The following is a 20,021-nucleotide window of genomic DNA, read 5'->3' on the forward strand; positions in this document are numbered from 1 at the left end:
GCAAGGCTTGATCAGATCAGCTGGGGAGTCTAAACCAGTGCACTATAAGCAATGAAAGATAGCTTGACATTACAGTCACCATTGGCATTCATTGCTGCTGGAACAACTCATTAATTTGAACTTGGCAGGGGCCATTAGGAACAGGACTCAGGAGCAGTAGGCGGCCATTCAGCCCTTGGAGCCTGCACACACATTCAATAAGATAAATCAGCTGATCTGGTTGTGGTCTTGACTCTGCTTTGCCACCTGCAACCCCATAATCCTTGCCTCCCCTGTCTACCAAAAATCTATAACTCTTAACAAGTTAGGGGTAGTCGTCTTTTTTTTTTCTAAAAGAAATTACTAAAGCAAAAACCAACTTGCAAAAGCTAGGAGCAGTAAGACAAAAAAAAATTGAGGGAAGGATAATGTACAGGAGAAGGAAGTTACAAAACTAGCTTCAATTCACTCACTGAAGTGGGAATGCATAGCATGCTTCATATATTATGCACATTGATAGAAGTACCTAATCAGAAGTGCTCTATGTTGGGATGTGAAATTAAACAGTTTAGCGATTCACATCATGTCACATTCTGTTTGTGTGGTCTACATTTGGCAAGAAGGAAGATTCATCTGAAAGATGGGTCATCCATTTCAGGTCAAAAAAGGGTAGCATGATAGTTACACTCCCAGGTAACAACTATTGCACATGTAAATACAGGGCAATGCAGTCAACTAGAAAAGGATGCTCGTCAGAATTACTGATACCACTGAACTCGAGAAGGCATCAATAGCAGGTTCAAATTTATAATAGCAATATAGATTACTTAACCAGGTTTTAAAAATTCAAAAAGGACATAAAATTAGAAAAAACAGACACTATGCAAGAGTGCGTTTAATACACAATGTTCTTTTTATAATGAAAGCCCATATGACTCACTCAACACCAACTTAATAAACACCACCACTGGAACACTTGCTACTTATACAACATCTCAAGACTGAAAATAGCACATTGAAAACAGAGGAACTGCCCCCTAAACTGCTTAAAGATGGTCATATACACCTGTCAGAACCATGGGACCCTCAAAACTAAATCAGTGATGTTTAAAACTTTACTCCAAACTGAAAAATGGTTAGACTCCATCTCCCAAAGAGTCCCCAGCAAAAATGGCAACATGAGGAATAGGAATAATTATATGTTAGTACAGTGTTGAAGCACACTGAAGGACTGCAACAATTTTAAAATACCACTTTAGGGAGAACTCATGCTAATTTGTTAAATTAAAATATTTCAAAAAACATCGCCATGATTTTGGGCTGGATGTTAAATTTCTTGCTTCTGAATAGCTGAGAACTATTTTGTTATTTGATGCCAAGTGGGCAATGATCATTTAACATTGGAGTGTTGATTTATATTTGGAAACATATTTGCTGCGTTGAAGAAAACAAAATTCCTTTAAAGGTGTTAACAATCCTCTTTCATCTTTACGCATACAAGGCCCTACATAACACCCAGACTTTAAGTTGGTGAAAAACAGAATGATGTGACCGTAAGTCAACTATTTGACTTAGGTGATGAGTGCAGAGCTAGAGAACAAGTTCAAATTTAGTCCTTAAGGTGAGACTAGAAATTAAAATGATGTTCCCACTGCCTTTTAGTCATGTTTGAACTCAACTCTGGGAAAGGCCAAGCGGTGCTGTGTTAATTAGCATCTTCAGAAGATGATGTTTGGGGAGATCGCAGAGAGGTTCATGGTGCCATAGCACTGATAGAAGTAGGGTGGATTGTGGTGGAGCTTCTGGCTGCCACTGTCCTACTGTGGAACACATGTCAAACTATAGGAATGGGATATTTAAATGTTGTGCAGTGGGCCCTTGTGTTCTCAAACAATGCGCCAGAGTAGTGGTGGTAAAGAAACAGGGAAAGAATGTCAACTGCACATTTCACCAATTTTCATGCAAAAATAATTTTTTAAAAAACTTCCATCTGCACACACTGAGCAGCACCACTTGAATTTGCAATCAAATCTGTTACATTCGTCAATTGTTTACACTATAAAATGTCTATTTGCACATCTACAATGGACACTGCCCTTGTAATCACACCAATCACATCTTCCTGCCATGCTGATGTTGCGGCACTTCCATGAGTTGGGGTTGGGGGCATTGATTAAAATTGTAACAAGTTTACATTGGCAGTTTATTACAAATTGGGACGTAGAAAGTTAGGTTCATGAAAAAGTAAGGATCAAATGCATTATGTCAAATGTCAATTAAATTTCCTTAGTATGATTAATCATCCTCTATGCTCTAATGACATTTCCCCTTAATACTACTGGACTCCCATGTTCAAAACTACAGGAGTTAAATTATTAAAAATGTCATATGCGCACATTTGTTTAATTGCCTTCCTTGTCATGTGTGCACTACACTTATGTCAACATTTAACATTAAACTGCCCATGTAAACCTTGACCAAATATTCCTTGTTTCAGGCCTAGGTCACTTGGTGATTCTGTGACACATTTCTCAACAATGCCTAGCTACTCCACCAATCATGTTGTTTCTCAGCCAGTCTACACAAAACATCTTACAGACAAAAGGTAAGCATTAGACTAATACAACAAAAAGAATATAGCTCTGAATGGGCTGTAAAATACATGGTTATGGCAGGAGATACTCCTCTGAATCATGACTAATGACATGACATCTACTAGCATATCAAAAACAATAACTACAGTTAATAAAACATTAACTACAGTTGATAAGCAGATCGTACCTTGACCTGAAGGTTGATTGTTTGATTCCACTCAGGGTTTGCATTTTTTTCTATGATCTTTGTACAAAGCTAGAACAGAACAGAGTCAGTGTTACTCATGCAGGGCAACGGGTAGGAAACTTGAATTCCATGCCGAAATCACAGGACATGGGCACAACCAGGTGCTCACCTTTTTCCCAGCAAAGCCAACTTCCACATATGGGTCCACGAGGTTTTTCTTATCAGCCCCTGCTCCAAATATTGACTTAACAGTTTCCGCAAAGGCATCATCCACTAAATTGTAAAGGAACAAGAACATTGGCCTGATGACACCTTTGTTGTGAATGTTTACATTAATCTCAGCAGTTAAAGAAAGCCAGAAATAATTTTAATTGACAAATGTACATCTAAAAGACAAAAACAAACACCACACAACCTAGTTCAAAATGCTGTTAAATGTGCTGCAATAGTTATATGCACTAAAATAGACCTTTAACACAATTACACATCCCAAAAGTTCATATGACCAAACCGGAATAAGAGAAGAGGAGAAAAGTAATGAAAACGGTCAAAAGCAGTATGGAAGAGGAAGTCTTTTTGCGGGCGGAAACATAGCAAGGCAGAATGATTGGGAAAGAAAATTGTTGAAGGGTGGTGCAAGGTGGCTGAAGGCTTCACTGCTGACCAAGGTGGAGAAAGGGAAAAACAGCCACTGGAGCAGAATTGACAATAGAAATGTGCACAGTGCAGTTCTGTACGAGTTGAAGCTGACAGCAAGTTGTGCTCAGGAGGATGTTGAGCATCGGAAGAAGTTGAACTTGGCCAACATTTCACCAGTGACTGGGGTAAGGCAGAAATGATAACATTTCAGATGGACGTTGATAATTTAAAAGGTTCAGCTCAGGATAGAAGCAAACAGCATGGCTCTGCTCCATGGAGTGACATCTACCACACAATGTTTCTGACATGAGCAAAACAGAGTACCTTCTACTTTACCAACATTAGGCTGAAGATTGTGGCTCATCCAGACAGAAGCTGGTGGGTAGCACAACCAGAGTCAGGGAGCAAGCAAGAGGAAAGTTGGGCATCAGCTAAACCGATGTTTACAGATAATGTCACCAAGCAGTAACACACAAAAAAGGAAGGGTCCAACAATGGAACCCTGGGGCACACAGATAACAGAGCAAGCATGGGAAGCCTCAGTGCAGGGGATGGACTGTTAACATTAGGACAAACAAAAACAGAACTATAGGAGGATAGTGCCAGAGTTTAAGCACAAGGAGGATGACAGCTGATTAACAAGAGAATGAGGAAGAATTAGGGACAGAAGATAACACAGCATTACAATTACACCAGGATTATATGTGCATCTTTGACCAGGTCTCCTGCTGGTCAGGCATGATACTGCAACTTAAGTAGGATTTTGCTTGCTGCAATTTTTTTCAAAATTAGCTTCTGAAATTACCACAATCTTCTCTTCATCAGAAATGCAACTTACTCTGTGGAATATCCTCTGCTCTGTAAACCTTCAAAAGGAAGGTCACCCATCGAAGTGTGAGCCCTGCAGGGAGCAGCAGGTTGCTTTCAACATCATCATGCTCTTCATTTGCCTCTTTTTTTTCAACCTATTGGACAGGTATGATTAAAAGGTTGATGTGTTAATAGATAGTGACTGCAGTGAATCACGGTATCACTTAGCTGTTTCTGCCTCTCACCAACTACTTAAACCATCCAATAATGTCAGAAGCTTTGGCAGAGGGGTGTCTGGTCATGACACCCACATCACTATTGGCTCTGGGTATTCAATGATAGTTTAGCAGTTCAGAGCCTACCTTCCCTCACCTCTCAGCTTGATGTTCGTTCTATTGGATCATGTCACAGAACCAAGACCAGAGTGCCCTTTCCACTCCTGCACTAGGTCAAGGACTGCGATCAAGCTGAAGTGGTTATCCATTAGGACCCAGGTATTTATGTGAAACAATGGAGTCAGATGCCCTCCTACTTTCCCATTAATAGCATAGATTACTTCTCAAGATGTGCAATGCATTAGTGATGCATTTTTCAAAACCTAGTGCGTACCCAGGTGGCCTGGGAACAAGAGCACATGGTGTCCACCTACTCACTTGAAGCTTTCTGTGATCATTGATCACTGTTGGGCACCATCTCAAACACTGAAAAAATGTTGAATTTCAGTAAAGTCATGTAATTTTACTTTGATTCATCACTTACATTAGTGGCATCCTCCTTCTGAGGGGCACCTGTGGCATTTGTCCTGGTGAAACTGGGCTCATGGCCAGTGCCACTTGATTGACCCAAACCAAAGCCATCCTTTCTACCACACTTAGGGGCACCCAATAACAAATGCCACTGGCTATTCCATTATTCAAAATGGCGAATGAAGCACACCCGAAAGAGGCAATGACACCACAATATTAAGCAAGAATGAGTCCTACAATTCTTCCACATATACTTGAATAAATATTTGATGACCATCCTTTCTAAAGCTATTTAACACATCAGGGGTTTGAAGTTTTATTCAGTTTTTTGCAAACATCCATCTTTCAGCACTTCTCTATATGCAATAAACTATATAGGAATTCCATAATTAGAACCACAAGCACTCAAAATTGTAGCATTAACCTTGCACATGTATGGATCTTTCTGCACTGACACCTCTTAATATTGAATAAAGAGATTATTTTGTCGTTAGCATCTTTCTCCCACTGCCTGCATCCAAAATACCAAAAAGGACCATTTTGGCAAGATTGTTCAAAAAATTTGCCACTTGTCAGTTTGGATTTCAAACAGTGAAAAACTTTGTTTCCTGAAGAAAACAAACTATTTCCACCAATTTCCCCAAATCTCTATGCCCCACTAACTATTCGCCAGATAGGACTGTTACAACCAGGCGAGGGGTTGAATGGCTCTCTCTTTGTCCTCTCCTAGTTTGACCGCAAGAGGTTTTCTGTTTTAAGAGGATATACTTGCCAAGCCAGTGAGTACTTAACTGTTTACACACCAATCAGAAAAGAACCAATAGGACAGGTTTTTGAGAGTTTAAGAAAAAGAGGTTAGTTTATTAAAATACACTCCAACTTTACACACACTACACTGGGGAAGGATAGGTTGGCCAAATTAGAATCCATAAAAAAATGTTTTAAAAAGTAGTTTGGTGACTGGGCTGGCTTAAGGCTCAATTTGGTGATTTCAATGCTTCTAATTTAGAAATGTAGCCAACTGAGTTGGTGTTCTTTGGGATACGATCGTGCTGGGTTGGATTCTTTTACGAAATCTGTGGCTGCAACAGGGCATCCCTGTGTGATCACAGGGCTCTAAGCTTACCAGGTGTTGGAGAAAGGAGAAGGCAGGAGGGACCCCACTTAGGACTTCTACCTCAGCTGCTTGTCCTCAGTTCTGTTAAGAAAACATGTGCTTAAAACAAAAGGGATGGTTTGTCATGTGACCTTCCTTCGCCAATTGCCAGGGAGATTAAAAAATAGACATCATCCATGTATTCCAATGGTGATTTGATTAGTTCACGTCTGGAAGACAACTTAACCAGAGTCCCGTTATCCAAGTGATTAGTCTTATTGGCCTGTCTCCAAAAGTTGAATACCTCAGGTGGTTGCTACGAATATCTTGCGAATGATGCGATTCCTTCACACTCCCCTGAAGTAATTGTCTTTGACGGGTTTGGCAGACAAACTGACTGCACTCCAATGAGTTGCAATGGGGAATGTACAGTAATGCAAATTTGGGGTTAGCCATCTTGGGCTCAGTTCAATTCACTTTAGTCTGTCTCTTTAAAAAGTCTGGTTTTAAAAGTTCAGTTCAGGTTTCCAGCCGGTGGATTAAAAATCATTATTTGGCATAAAGCAGAGTCATGACAGGGCCAACTTAATTCAAAATAGCCTGTTTGTCATCCATTTTCAATCAAGGCTCATGCTCATTGTTGGGGTCACAATGATGTTTTCCTTGATGCATTTTTTTTGGGGGGGGGGGGGGGGAAAGAGAGAGGAGGCCAAACTGTCACATTCTCATTAGCATTTGCAACAATACAAAAACACCTTGCAAAACACTTCAGTAGCGATTCCCTAAGTATCACAGGTTACATTATGAATGCAAATACGTGCAGGAGACCTAAACACTGCAGACATCTCATCAGTGGCAAAGGGATTTAGTTAAACCACTCCAAGAGCAAGGGTAAATTGATACATCACTTCGGGGGGGGAGGGGGCAACCCTTATTCTTGCTTCAAATGCACACATCAGAAAAAATAATTACCGGAGGATCATCGCCTGTCGCCAAGACGAATAAGCTGACTTTCATGTATCCCTTGGACCCTGTGCTTGTGTCTTCAAGATCATGAAGCAGGAGCCATTTCCTTAGAATAGCATGTCCTATGGGGCAGTGAAAAATTCAGCTTAAATGGACTTGCCCAACACCAGCAACACTAAACTGCCTGGCAATAGGAACTTAAAGCAGAAGTAATGTGGGGACCATTTACCATTATGTATCTTTTAATCGAGTAGACATCCTATCACCACAACCAGATCACAGGTAGATTGGACCAATAATTGATTTGCAAATGAGCAATGGGAGGCCTTCATTGTGGAGAAGGTTCTTGAACAAACTGAACACATTCCATTAAAGGGAAAACTAGATTTTCCTGGATATAGAAATTAAAATGAAACAAAGTGGTTGTGATAAACATTAGGTCCATAGTTCAGTGGAGGACCAAGCTGAATTCAACCAAGTACAGAGGAAAACTGAACAAGGGAATTAGATCGTGTATGAGAATAGATTAATAGATAATTTGAAAATTAGTAAAAGTGCGGTCAAAGGAAGGATGTGACAGATTGGAGACCAAAAAGGAGACCTTCGAGTGGAGGCAGGGGGCATGGCAGAGGTGCTAAAAGGTAAAGAGGAAGTATATAAAAGATTGGTAGTGCTCAGAGCAAAAATGATGGGATGTATACTAGGGTGTTGAGGAAAGCACGATGAAACTTGCAGAGACTCTGACCACAATCTTCTAATGCTTCTTATAGATAGGAGTGGTGCCAGGGGACTTGAGGATTTCAAATGTTACACGCCTGCTCATTTGTTAAAAACAAATTTGTGTTTGACTGACTTGAGGACTTTGAAGTCATATAATTGATGTTGGCTGGGATTTTCCAGCCGTGCCGGGACCTGCCACAGGGGATGCAGCAGCCTTTTGGCAGGAGCGGAAGATTCTGGCAGCGGACGGGGCCAGAAAAATCCTGGCCATGTGTAATGGATTTTTATAAGACATTTGATAAAGCACATGTAAGACTACGTAAGGTTAGCAAAATTAAAGCAGGGCAGTGACTGTATGGATATAAAATTTGCTCAGAGCCAGGAAGTTGGTGAGCAGCTGTTTTTCAGGCTGGAGGGAAGTGGTGTACCAAAGGGCTGTGTTTGGACCATTACTCTATGATGTATATTAAGAAACTGGACATGAGTATACAGAATTCAAAGTTTGCAGATGATTAACTCAAATGTGAAAGAAACGGTAAGAAGGATAGCAACTGTCCTGTCCTATGGACACAGACTGGTGAAACAGCCAAACGAAAGAAAGATGAAATTTAATGCAGAAGTGTGAAGTGACTCATGTTGCTAAGGAGAATTAGCAGAGGCATTATAAACTAAGTGGTACAATTTTAAAGGGGGAACAGAATGGACAGAGAGATCTGGGGTGTGTTCATGCACAGGACAAGTTAAAATGGCTGATTCCTTGGATTTAAAATTGAGGTAGAGAGAGAGAGAGAGAGAGAGAGAGAGTACAAAAAATAGGAAGCTATGCTAAACATTTATAAATCACTGGTTAACCCCCAGCTGAATACTGTAGCCAATACTGAGCTACACACTTTTAGGAATGATGCTAAGACCTCGGAGAGGGTGCTGTGGAGATTTACTGGAATGGTATGAAAGATGCAAGACTTCAGCCATGCAGGGGGATTAGAGACTGGGGTTGCTGTTCTTAGAGCAGAGACAGTTAAGGGAGATTTGAGAGAGGCGTTCAAAATCACATACTCTTATCAAAACTCATGACGAGAAACTACTTCCAGTGACAACCAAAAAGGACAAAAGATTTACATTGATCAGCAAAAGAACCGGAAAAAAAAATTGTTTTAAAAAAACACAGCGAGTGGTGATGATCTGAAATGCTTGACTGAAAGGCAACGGAAGGAGATTCAACAACAACTTTCAAACAGGGACTGGACAAACACGAGAATAAGGAAATGGTTGGCCAGTGGAACTATTTGGCTAGATCTATCAAAGTTGGCATAGGCATGCTGGGTTGAATTACCTCTTTCAGTGCTGCATCATTGTAAGATTACAAAAGCAAGAGAAATTTTCATCCACTGGCATTACTTGAAATTTAGATTTTGTATAATATTTGTTAAGTGCTGGTAAATTCCTCACTGCCTCAATAAAGGCCTCTAAGTTTTTTTAAAATTCATTCATGGGACGTGGGTGTCACTGGCTAGGCCAGCATTTATTACTCATTCCTAATTGCCCTTGTTCAATTGACCCATTGCTGTGGGTCTGGATTAGCATATAGGTCAGACCAGGTAAGGACAGCAGATTTCCTTCCCGAAAGGACATCAGTGAATCAGATGGGTTTTTAACTACATTCCAGATTTTTATTGAATTCAAATTTCACCATTCTGTGGTGGGATTTGAACCCAGGCCCCCAGAGCATTACCCTGAGTTTCTGGAATACTAGTCCAGTGACAATACCACTATGCCTCCATCTTCCCTGAAGTTGTACAGTAATGGAAAACTTTAATCCCTCTATTTTGATGTTTTAACCAAAAGCGAAAGGCTCCATTGAAAACTATTTAAAGCAACCTGTTACTTGGTTGAGAATGCTCAAGAGCTCCATGCAGTCTGGCTCTTGTTTAGATGAATACATTTTGAATTAAGAAATGCTTCTTCTGGTTTTTCACAACATGCTTGTAAAGTGGAACCTCCATTGACCACTAGACATAGTCAGTCAGTCAGACTTGTCTAGAATGGCCATACATTTATGCATCTCTCCATCCATCCAGTGTATATTATGGGCACTGATAACCTGAATGCTAGCTCTCCTCTGAAGGGGAATGTGTGCAACCCCAGTGGAAAGAACAGCTCCCTAGAATGGTAACTGGGGCATATGCTGTTCATTAACACTGGACTATATTGAACCTTGGGGCAGGTTCAGTTTATTTTGCTGGGGGAAATCCTAGTTAAAGTAGCCTCTTTTGAACTACTGGCAATTCAGTCAGTCCCATGGGAGATGAACACAGCTCCCATTATAAAAGTCACTCATGGCTATGAACATTGGACAGTTACAAGTCAGCCATGCATCCAAGCGAAAGCCTTGTATCAAAGACATGCAGCAAGCTGTACCCATCATGTTGCATCCTTCAATTCAGTGCAAAAGTGCCAGTCAAGAAAAAAAAAAACAACTTTCATCTTGTTGGTCCAAATCATGATTTCTTCCCCTCAGGCACCAAAGTATACTAGTATCTATCTAATTGGTCATTAATCATGTGTGAAGCCAAATTTTAGCACAGTCCTAACCAAATTGCCTTTAATTTCCCAGCTGTGCACTGCCCATTAGCTGCCATACACATCTTAAAGGGACCACTGCTTGCTCGTGGTCTGGCAACAGTGCAGCTTAGAGGGACCATTGGTCTCAACTGATTCAAGCGTACTATTCAATTAAAAAAGGAGCACAACAGTGGAGCCCTGCCAGTATACATATTTCTAGTATGAATTACTGGATAGCAAATAAAGTTGAAACAACAGACAGTTTCCTCTTCCCTATTTCAGGAGGCCCCCTCCACACAAAAGAACAATAAGCCTCTATCGATGCCGAACTATAATCAATTAACACAGCAGAGACCAGGGTCAGTTCTTCCCACTCTGTTCAATGTGTTCATTGACTGACTGGATTGACTCACTTAGCTGCTGATGGTTAATATTTCTCTGTTCAAGAAAAAAAAAGAGGAAACAGGAATGACATCACTGGAGGAGGATATGACATTTCCCACAAGCATTGGGAAACAAGATGTAACTGCATAGAAATTACAGTAGCAGCACACTGAGCTTCAACAGGAAAGGGGCCTGACAAATAGAATAACTCTCCCTACAAATGTCTAGCAATTTTGGGAAAGGGGAAGAAAGCATATTTTCCTTGCAAAATAAGGAAAAATAATGTTACCCACCTGGTTCATCATACACATAGCCAATGTCCAGCTGAAAAACAAATGAAATGGTTAACCTCTAAGTCTGACTTATTTTGCAGAAAGTTCAGCATGTGACAAATGGTAATGGGTTATCAGGGAATTATGCACTGCAGACTGCATTAACTGCCAATCTAAAATGATTAGGGGGATTTCTAACAAAATATTAAACAATTACAATTAAATGACTGTACATTAGGTCACCACACTGTCCTTTAATGATGGGAAGACAGTTGCTGCTTAAGGCAGGATCGGTGACAGGAGTTGCTCATTGTTTGTGTCGGCTTCAAGACAAAGCTGCCCAAATTTTAGCAGCATCCATTAAATTTGTGGAAGACATAACTCAGAACAGTCTGAAACTTTGGAAATCTGGGATTTTAAGATAATAAGCAACTAACCCTTCACTATTATACTAGACATCAGAACACCAGTCTGCCCTACACTCGAATTTATTAAATTTTTTTTGAAAAAGGCTGATAAATGTTTAGCAAATGATGACTATTTCATAAACTATAATTTAACTCCTAAACAGGTGTCAAAGTCAGGGGAGAAAACAAAGTATATGGACTGGACATAAATCCAACCCCCACTTTCCTAAAACAGCCCTGCAGATCAAGGTTTTCTATTGTTTACCTCAACTAGTAGTTGGAGCTGAAAGAACAGAAATGCTTGCATTTACAGCAATGCTGAGATTTCCTCTTCCTGTTCTCTTGCAGCTGTGAAAGCAGACCAGGGGCAGGGGAGGCAGTCAGTGGTATAGTAGGGAACCACTCTGCAAGAGGGGATCCATCAGGTGCAATAGCAGCTATATTTAGCCCTACCCATAACCTTGTAAAGCTACTTGCAGAGGCCACGTTCAAGACACCCATTGTCCCATTTTAAGAGGAAAGCTTGTAGGAACAGACAGCATTTCAGGAATAGGAGATTAAGAAAACCAGAGGATTTTATTGAATGGTCAAATTTAAAAATAGCTGCACTGGCAGTGTTATGGAACCAAAAGATCAATGTAAAGCTAATAATTAAACAAATAAGGAAACTTAAAAAGAAACTTACTTTGAATTCTCCCATTAAGGAATCTGATCGCAGTGAATATGAATTGTATACCTAGAGAGAAAGCAATAAAATACAGGACTCAGAAAATGTTCCCACACAGCAGAATCCTAACTTATTGTAACTGAGCGAAACTTACCCTAATTTGGATTGGTTCATCAAATAGTTCTTCTGGTGATCGCGTTACATTGTAGAAGAAAATCTGATGGCAGAAAAACACCATTGGTTAATAAAAGGAACTTGCACCACAAAGATACACAAGAATGAATGCTGCAGTATGGCTCGATGACGAAAGGGATGATTCCACAATCCTACATTGTCAATAGGGAGATATGATATTATGATGGAGAGTTAGGATAAGAAATAGTTAATAGTCCAACAGGTGATTAAGTTAGTAATTAGTGGTTATTTGGTTAGCTCACTGGGTGCATATAAAGGGGAAACAGGTGATCTGGGATGGAGATTTGAGAGTTGGAACAAAGCTCTGTCTGGGAGTTAATACCGGGTTCCTTTCTTTCTTACCAACTTGCCATTGGAATTTTACATGGGGTGCAGTGGTGGGAAAGAGAAAAATAGAGGAGCGGATGGCGAATGTATGAGAAAGATAAATATAGGGAAAAAAGGAAACAGACCCTCAACATCTATTCCTGTGGAACTACCATTACTGAGAAACCCCTCATACAGTCACAATATAAATAAACACACAAACTCTTTTCCCTCCAATCCAAATATTTAACTGGACTTCAATCCTCCCTTTAGATAACGTAGTTTTGGGCAGGATAGTTTTATAGCCAGTGACGTCTTTGGTCATGTTTTGTGTAGGAACTGAGAATCGTGGTTACATGTGTAGATGGTGTATGCTTCAACACCCACTTCAAATGCAACAAGTCAATTTCTGTTAGCTATCTCTTTGGCTAAGGTGGCTGATTACACTTATCTGCCACCCATCCATACACCCCAATACCCAATATTTATATTGCACAAATAGAATCATCCTGCTGCAAACAGGTATTTGGCACTCATTGTAAATCAGGATATTCATTTAGGAGCGGAGGCAGGTGGGGGGTGGGGTCAAAGGATAAAAGTAGATTTTGGAAAGCCTGAATGGCCTTCACAAAGACTGGAGGACTGGTGATTTTAAAGCCTCCCTTGATCATCAGGGCCCATGCATAAATCCTCCCTTGCATAACCAGAAAACCACTTGACAAATCTGATGTTACTTCACTCTCTCCACCACCCCCATCCCCAAACACTACAAGTAGAAATATCAAAGGACATGTCAGCCTTTTTTTGGCCACAAATGTTCAATGGGACTTGGTCTCTTCATAAATTCATGTTATTATAGCAGAAAAAGAAAAGGAAAATGAATATACAGATACAGGAAGTTTCCATGTCAGAATGTTTACTGGTACTTTTTCTAAATATAAAACAGGAAGTTCTGTAAAAAGGGCCAATTCTTTAGCTCTACATGTTGAATAGTGGTGTGGTGGGAATAAAGGAAAGGTGAGTTCTTCAGTAGAACACATTTATAGTAAACTCTAGGTTAGCAAAATTACAGGAGGAAGAAATTCATGGAGAAAATGTTCATACAACAGTGGCCACAATGAGAACTTCCAATTTTGTTTAATCTCCAGCACATACTGAAATTTAATCTCATGTGCATTCCAGCTCAGTAAAGAAACCGTATTTTGGATTTAAAAAACACACTATTTGTGGCCAATTAGTTTCAGATCACTCAACAGCAGCAAAATTAGAAACTCAGCCTTAACGAACATGTGCATTTTGTTACTTACGCTGGAAAAGTACTGGTATGGCACCTACACAGAATATCTTGCAGGAGTGAAATGCTACTATTTTGGAGGGGAGGAAACTACCATTTACTGTCCATCTGGCCTCTGTTCATGAATATCATTGATGGTAATCAGTAGAAGTCAGTTTCTCAGACTAAACAACCAATCCCATAACAGAAACATGGTTCCCCAATTAGTAAAGCTTGTATTTATATAGCACCTCATGTTCTCAGGATCCCAAAGTACATCAATGACTAACAAATTTTTGAATTGTAGTCACTTATTTAATTGATGGTAGTTAATTTGCACACACCAAGGTCTCACTAACCCCAATTACTGGTAATGATTGAGGGACAAAAGTTTTCAAGACACTGGGCAAATATCTCTGCTTTGAAAAATGCCATGAGATGGGGGGAGGGGGGGGAGGGGGGGGAGGGGGAGGAGGAAATGGGGTCTTGTTTCAAAGAACTGATCCCAAAAGATGGCATTTCCAACAATGCATACGCCTAGAAACGCCAGCCTAGATTAGGTGCTCAAGTACTTGCTTGCACTTTGAAGAATAATGGGCATTTCAGCACAGAAGGACGGACACCATTGAGCCAGATATTTAAAAAACAAGATACGCAAGTGAAGCAGTAATTCAGTTGTGTACACTCTTAAATATTCCCAGTTACTGTCAAAGTTCAGCTGTTTAGTGACTCACTAGCTAGGGACAGTGGTTTTCCAGAATTAAAAATTTAAACAGTGCAAAATTAAGTTACTAACTAAAACAGTTAGTGAGTTCTGGTTGATAAAGATTAAGATTTCCCTGTACCTCATCAAAGTGGGGATTGTTTCCTCTTCGTATCCTTGTTCGATGGGTTTGATTGCAGACTGTCACTTTCACAACTGGCTTTACATTATTACCAGGTAATTGACGAGCTGAGATTATCCTCACCCGAATCTGAAAAGCAAATGGTATAAGAAGCAAAAAAAAGTTTGCAAAAATATTTTAGAAAAATGACAAAAGATTCCTCAATTGTGAAAAATTGAACATAGCCCTTTTCAGCCATTTCCATTTTAAATGGGGTCCTGATGGAGAGAAGATTAAAATGTTGCATTTTAAAAGCAAGTCTTTCAGCCTCTACAATTTGGGCATTGGATTATCTGAATTACTTCCACAAGACATTTTCTGTAGTCATTGCAGAGAAATTACTTTCTGCAAATAAGCAAAAATCAAAAAACAAATTTTACAGTAAGCTTACCAAACCGAAATTCCAACTGCAGGGGCATAAACTAAGCTCAATTTTTGACCTCCTCAATTTATGGAAAGAATGTTATGTACCTGGAAATCCTGAGGTTTGTTTGAAAGTAATCTCTTGCTTTTCTTCTTCCGGAGTCTTTTGCTGACATGTGCCGCTGCCTGGCCTGGTGTACTGGGAACGGCAGAAGTTCCTGCATCCCCACCATCGCCTGCTCCATCTTCTGCATCCTCATCTTCATCTGTAAATGACAGGACATCCAATCAAAAAATAAATTAAATAAATAAAAGCACACGGACACATACTTGCCCTAATATCATTCTAGAACGGAAACTTAATGTTCTCTGCTTGTATTCTATTAAATTCACTGCTCACACATCATGAATCTAAGCCCACGCTAGCAGTAATAAATTGTTTGTGCCAGGGATTGACCATCTCCAAAATGACACCCTAACCATCTTCCTGATAGTCAATGTCATTACCATTGCTTAGTCATCTAACAAACCACCTGGGAATCACATCTGAACTAGCCACAGATGTAGTGGCTACTCGAGCCTCTAACTCTTGATCTGGCTAATGCAGCAGAGACTAGGGGTCAAACCCAGGGCATTACAAGTCTGTATGGTTTGGGTACAGGTTTTACCCAGCCTCCAAAAGGGACCCACAAATTATCATCTTTTAAAAAGGAATCTGAGTGTTGGTTAAAAAAAAATGGAAACATTTTCCTTGCCTTCCACAAGACAACGTAACATGATGATCAGTATCACAAGAAACATGACAACTATGACATCTCTTCAAACGATGACAATAGTTCTTTAACACGGCAAATACTTCTGAGAAGATGGAAGATACATTTTCTTGAAAGAAACTCTACCTTTATCTCGGTTAAACAAATTCTTCCCAACCCTTAAGAGTTCTTGCTCTCCTTTCTGGTTTCCTGAGGCCACACAGGTATACACCGGCAGGCTACTTACTTCAAAGCTTGTATCAATGAGCATTCTAATCATCTGCTTGGAGACAAAAGGTGTGGCCCTCGTTGAATTGATCTCTGAAGTTCCTGCTGTTTGGGGATTCGGGGACTCAGCATCAATAGCTGGTAACTCTACCAATAATTTACTTAGAAAACCTTCAATAATCAAAGTTTGGCAATGCTGATTTTTGTATTCTTCTTCTGTCCTCCTGTTCTGAAGCCAATGCCTTTTCCCCAGGTATAATTTCACATAAATCATGCTGAAGTTGCCACTGAATTTAACCAATGAAGGCAGTGGTCTAGTAGCTGGATGTGTTTTGCCTTTATATGATACAGTCAGAGCCAACAGGAGTCTGTGGGGTGATCAATTTTTTTTGTCCAGTCAATTACAATTGTGATAAAATTATTAGACCTGGGTAACTCTCATCTATTACAGAGGATATAATAAAGACCAGGTCTCAATTCACAACAGACTCTGTATGGAGCAAGTGCACCCTAAGATACATGTTGGTAAAAAATAAAGCGCCAAATTATAAAGAAGTGGCACACCAAATTGACTTGCCTGTATGATGTATCACTGTAGCCCCTCTGGTTGTAGATTTTAAAAAAAGAGACATGAACAACATCAAAAGAATGTTTATTACTGGAGCCAATCAGTTCCTTCATTGACTTGAAGTGCCCATTTATTCCAGTTGGGACCAATCAAGGAAAAGAAACAATCAATATTTTTAAACCTTATTCAATGTTGAACCCCTATAGCTGGTCACCTCATGGAACTTGAAGAAAATAGGAAGCTCACCTCCATCACTCCCTACCCACCCCCAGAATACCCCAAGTGCTGTGACATTATCCTACAGTCCAACCTCATTGACTATTCTTTCCTGTCTGCACTCCCAGGATGGAGCAGTTCCACACCATGCATCATTTCCAACAAAGAAGTGATAAACCCCATAGCTGTGTGACAATGACCGTTATGACATGCAAGCCTGCAAAAAAGCCTTTTCAACAAATTAAACAGCATTAATAAAACTATGGTTTTAGTTTAGTGCAAGGGATACCAAGTGCAGTCAAAACTATTTCTGCAGATTCTAGCTTAGAACTTACAAACAGTAATTATTTGTCTAATTAGCATTACTAACTATTGCTTTAGCTTCAATACAATATAAAATCGCTTCATTCTGGTAGAACTAATTATGTAGAATTGTTCCTAGGGTCTGAGAGACAGGGAAAAGATCAACACTGGAAAGTCTCGAGTCAGAAATCTCAAGGACAAATTATGCATTAGGCATCACAAGCAGACTTTCTAGTTTCTCGGATGTAGGTCTGAAATTCAAGTTAAATATAAAATTTACCAGCTGCAATTTTAACTTCCAGCCATATTTCATGTGATCAACAAATGTAGCTGATTCACTGAAATGCCCTATGTCTGAAATTCACTATATCTGTACTGTTTGAGATGCAAAGTGAAGGTCAGTTGATACACAAAAAAAATGCAAAGTCATCCCTGAACTATATGGGGCTGCTCATTAGACACCAGCAAAGAGCAACTGAATAAGTAGAGCAATGCCAATACTGCTCCTGAGGAATAATTTTATCTATATAATGACCAAACATTCTTTCATCTTGCGAGATCCTATTAAAAGAGCGAGGGAAAAAACAACAAGGTTACAGTATTTCAGAGTGAAACACAAATTTCCATGTCAGGGAAGCTTAGGGTTTTCAGAACACAAATTTACAGGAGTATTTTCAATTCTACCTTTCAAATTAGCAGCACCATTCCGCAAGGCATATAATTGCTTATTTCAGCCCACAACAACAATGCTTCTTATAGGAGAATAATGGGTCAATTCAGTTAACTTGGTTTCCTATTTGATTAATAGATTCAACATCTTTTTGTCCCAGCCTACAAGTGTCTGGAACTACCAATACAAAGTATTGATGTGTTTCTTATCAGCTGGTACTTCTCAGCCAACATTGTACCACATGAGGATGCCTACCCAAAGAAACCAAACAAAACAACACTATTGGGTGGGACTATGAAAATCAGAGATAACTCCAAATATCCCAACAAGTTTATTTAGTACATTGGACACTAATGAGGTCACAAGTTCTGTTCAGCTCTGCATCTCTGGCCCTTCCTCATTATCCTAGTCCATGTATATTTGAGCATTTGCTCATGTTCCACCTAATTGAGTATTTAACCAAGCTAAGAATCAATGTTGTTTTCATTACTTTTCCTCTCCAGCAAATCAGTACCAATGGAAGTCATGAGCTTTCTATTTTTCATGCAAGAATAGAGAAAAAAACAACAAGAAAAGGTTCTCCCTACCAAACTGTTTACCAAACCTGCTGGTTCTCTTTTCCACAGAGGAAATGGATGACTTCCACTCTGTAGCTCCCACAGTGACGTGACTGAAATCAGGAGTTCACAGTGGGCAGAGTTGTGATGAGGGAGGAACGACAAAGATTTTCACATTAATTTTTTTCCCCCCCACACTTCCTTGCATCAGGAGGATAAACTTGTCCTCCACTTTTCTCCCATTCCTCTTTTCTACTTTGGCCACTAGGAGGTGCACAGGGAACACATCTTTGGGTTCCACTTATTCTGGGAAAGGCAGACAGGAAAAAGGTGAAACACTGACTCTGCCGAGTGCCTTCCCATCAAGTGCCAAGGCTGAAATGGTCAACAAATTTACACAGGAAGATTGGGTGTGAATGTGATTTTCATTATATGGCACAAGCTATTGGAATACTGCTCTGGGGGGTGAGGAAGAAACAGCTGACTTAAAACAGTATAAATATTGACATTGAAGTCCAAGCCACTGTTTGCCCTGTCAGTTTGATAGCTGTTGAACAGGCAAATAAGACAGTAAACTTATGTCACCTTGAGAGTCACTTAAAATATATTTGCATATGCATTAACATATTTGTTTGAGAAGGGATACCACATGATAGAAAGCTCCATGAAGACCAGGATCCAAATTTGCATCATTTTTTATACACACTATATAAATATTGGAGTCCGAATCCAAACTAGATTTGGATTCGATCCGATTGCAACAGTTTTATTAAGATAGGAATTGATATTTATCACCAATAATCCTTTAAAGTTAGTCAACAGGGTGTATGTACTATACCATTGAGATTTTAATGTTCCATTAGCCTTTAAACTACCTGGAATGCACAAGGTCCAGACAAAAGTAAAACTATACATACTGATGTTACAGGTGTGATTACATAATAGCTTTCCTGACACCCTTGCTTGTAGGTTGAAGAATTCATAGGATGGTGTTTCTCACAGGCAAACAAAGCTTTCCAGAATGACTGTAGTACAGTATAGAAAATAAAGGCAAAAACCACTTTCTGAAAATCAGACATATTGGAACTGGATGGCCATCGGAGTTGTATACATTCACAAATTCACAAGGTCATATACATGTATGAAAAAAGCTATTTTGTCTACCTTCATTTATCCACTCAAAAACATCCCAAAGTCTCCAATGCAGGATCAATTGTTTCTAAAAGGATTCCAGGGCTTCTGCCTCCACTACTCTCACTGGAGCATCATTCCACACCACATGGCGTTCATTTGTATGAAGAATTTGATCAGTCCCAAAATGTGTCTTTTGCCAGCTTCACCCTTGTGCTCAATTTATTTTAATGGAAGTTAAATTCACACTTAGCATGCCTTTAACCATCATCTTATATGGCTACAGGACTGCCTCGCAGATTCCTCCTTTCCCAGGGTCAAAAACAAAAGTTCCTGCTGTTTTCTTAATAACTCAAATCACTGATACTAGTGATCAGCCTCATGGCTATTGTCTGCACCACCTTATTCTGTCTCAGGTGATCAGAATCAAACCCTGTACTCAAGGTGTGGGCTGACCAGAACACTGTTCAATTTGATCACAACAACATTTTCTGATTTCCATTCTAGCTATACAGTTCAACATCCAATTGACTTTGATTGCTGCTC

General features: G+C 39.7%; 1 protein-coding gene across 1 annotated transcript in view; it reads right to left on the reverse strand.

The window, feature by feature from the left end:
* myofl (myoferlin like) overlaps positions 1-20,021 on the reverse strand; it is a 223,362-nt gene that overhangs the window by 161,382 nt on the left and 41,959 nt on the right. Inside the window, exons 6-14 of the mRNA XM_078564961.1 lie at positions 15,159-15,316; positions 14,649-14,777; positions 12,184-12,246; positions 12,048-12,098; positions 10,977-11,007; positions 7,024-7,139; positions 4,238-4,364; positions 2,930-3,033; positions 2,761-2,829 (exon numbers count right to left, since the gene is read on the reverse strand). Coding sequence (XP_078421087.1) covers positions 2,761-2,829; positions 2,930-3,033; positions 4,238-4,364; positions 7,024-7,139; positions 10,977-11,007; positions 12,048-12,098; positions 12,184-12,246; positions 14,649-14,777; positions 15,159-15,316 — 848 coding nt within the window. The remainder of the gene's footprint in view (positions 1-2,760; positions 2,830-2,929; positions 3,034-4,237; positions 4,365-7,023; positions 7,140-10,976; positions 11,008-12,047; positions 12,099-12,183; positions 12,247-14,648; positions 14,778-15,158; positions 15,317-20,021) is intronic.

The sequence above is a fragment of the Cetorhinus maximus genome, chromosome 20, assembly GCF_964194155.1.
Source record: "Cetorhinus maximus chromosome 20, sCetMax3.hap1.1, whole genome shotgun sequence".
NCBI classification, from domain to species: domain Eukaryota; kingdom Metazoa; phylum Chordata; class Chondrichthyes; order Lamniformes; family Cetorhinidae; genus Cetorhinus; species Cetorhinus maximus.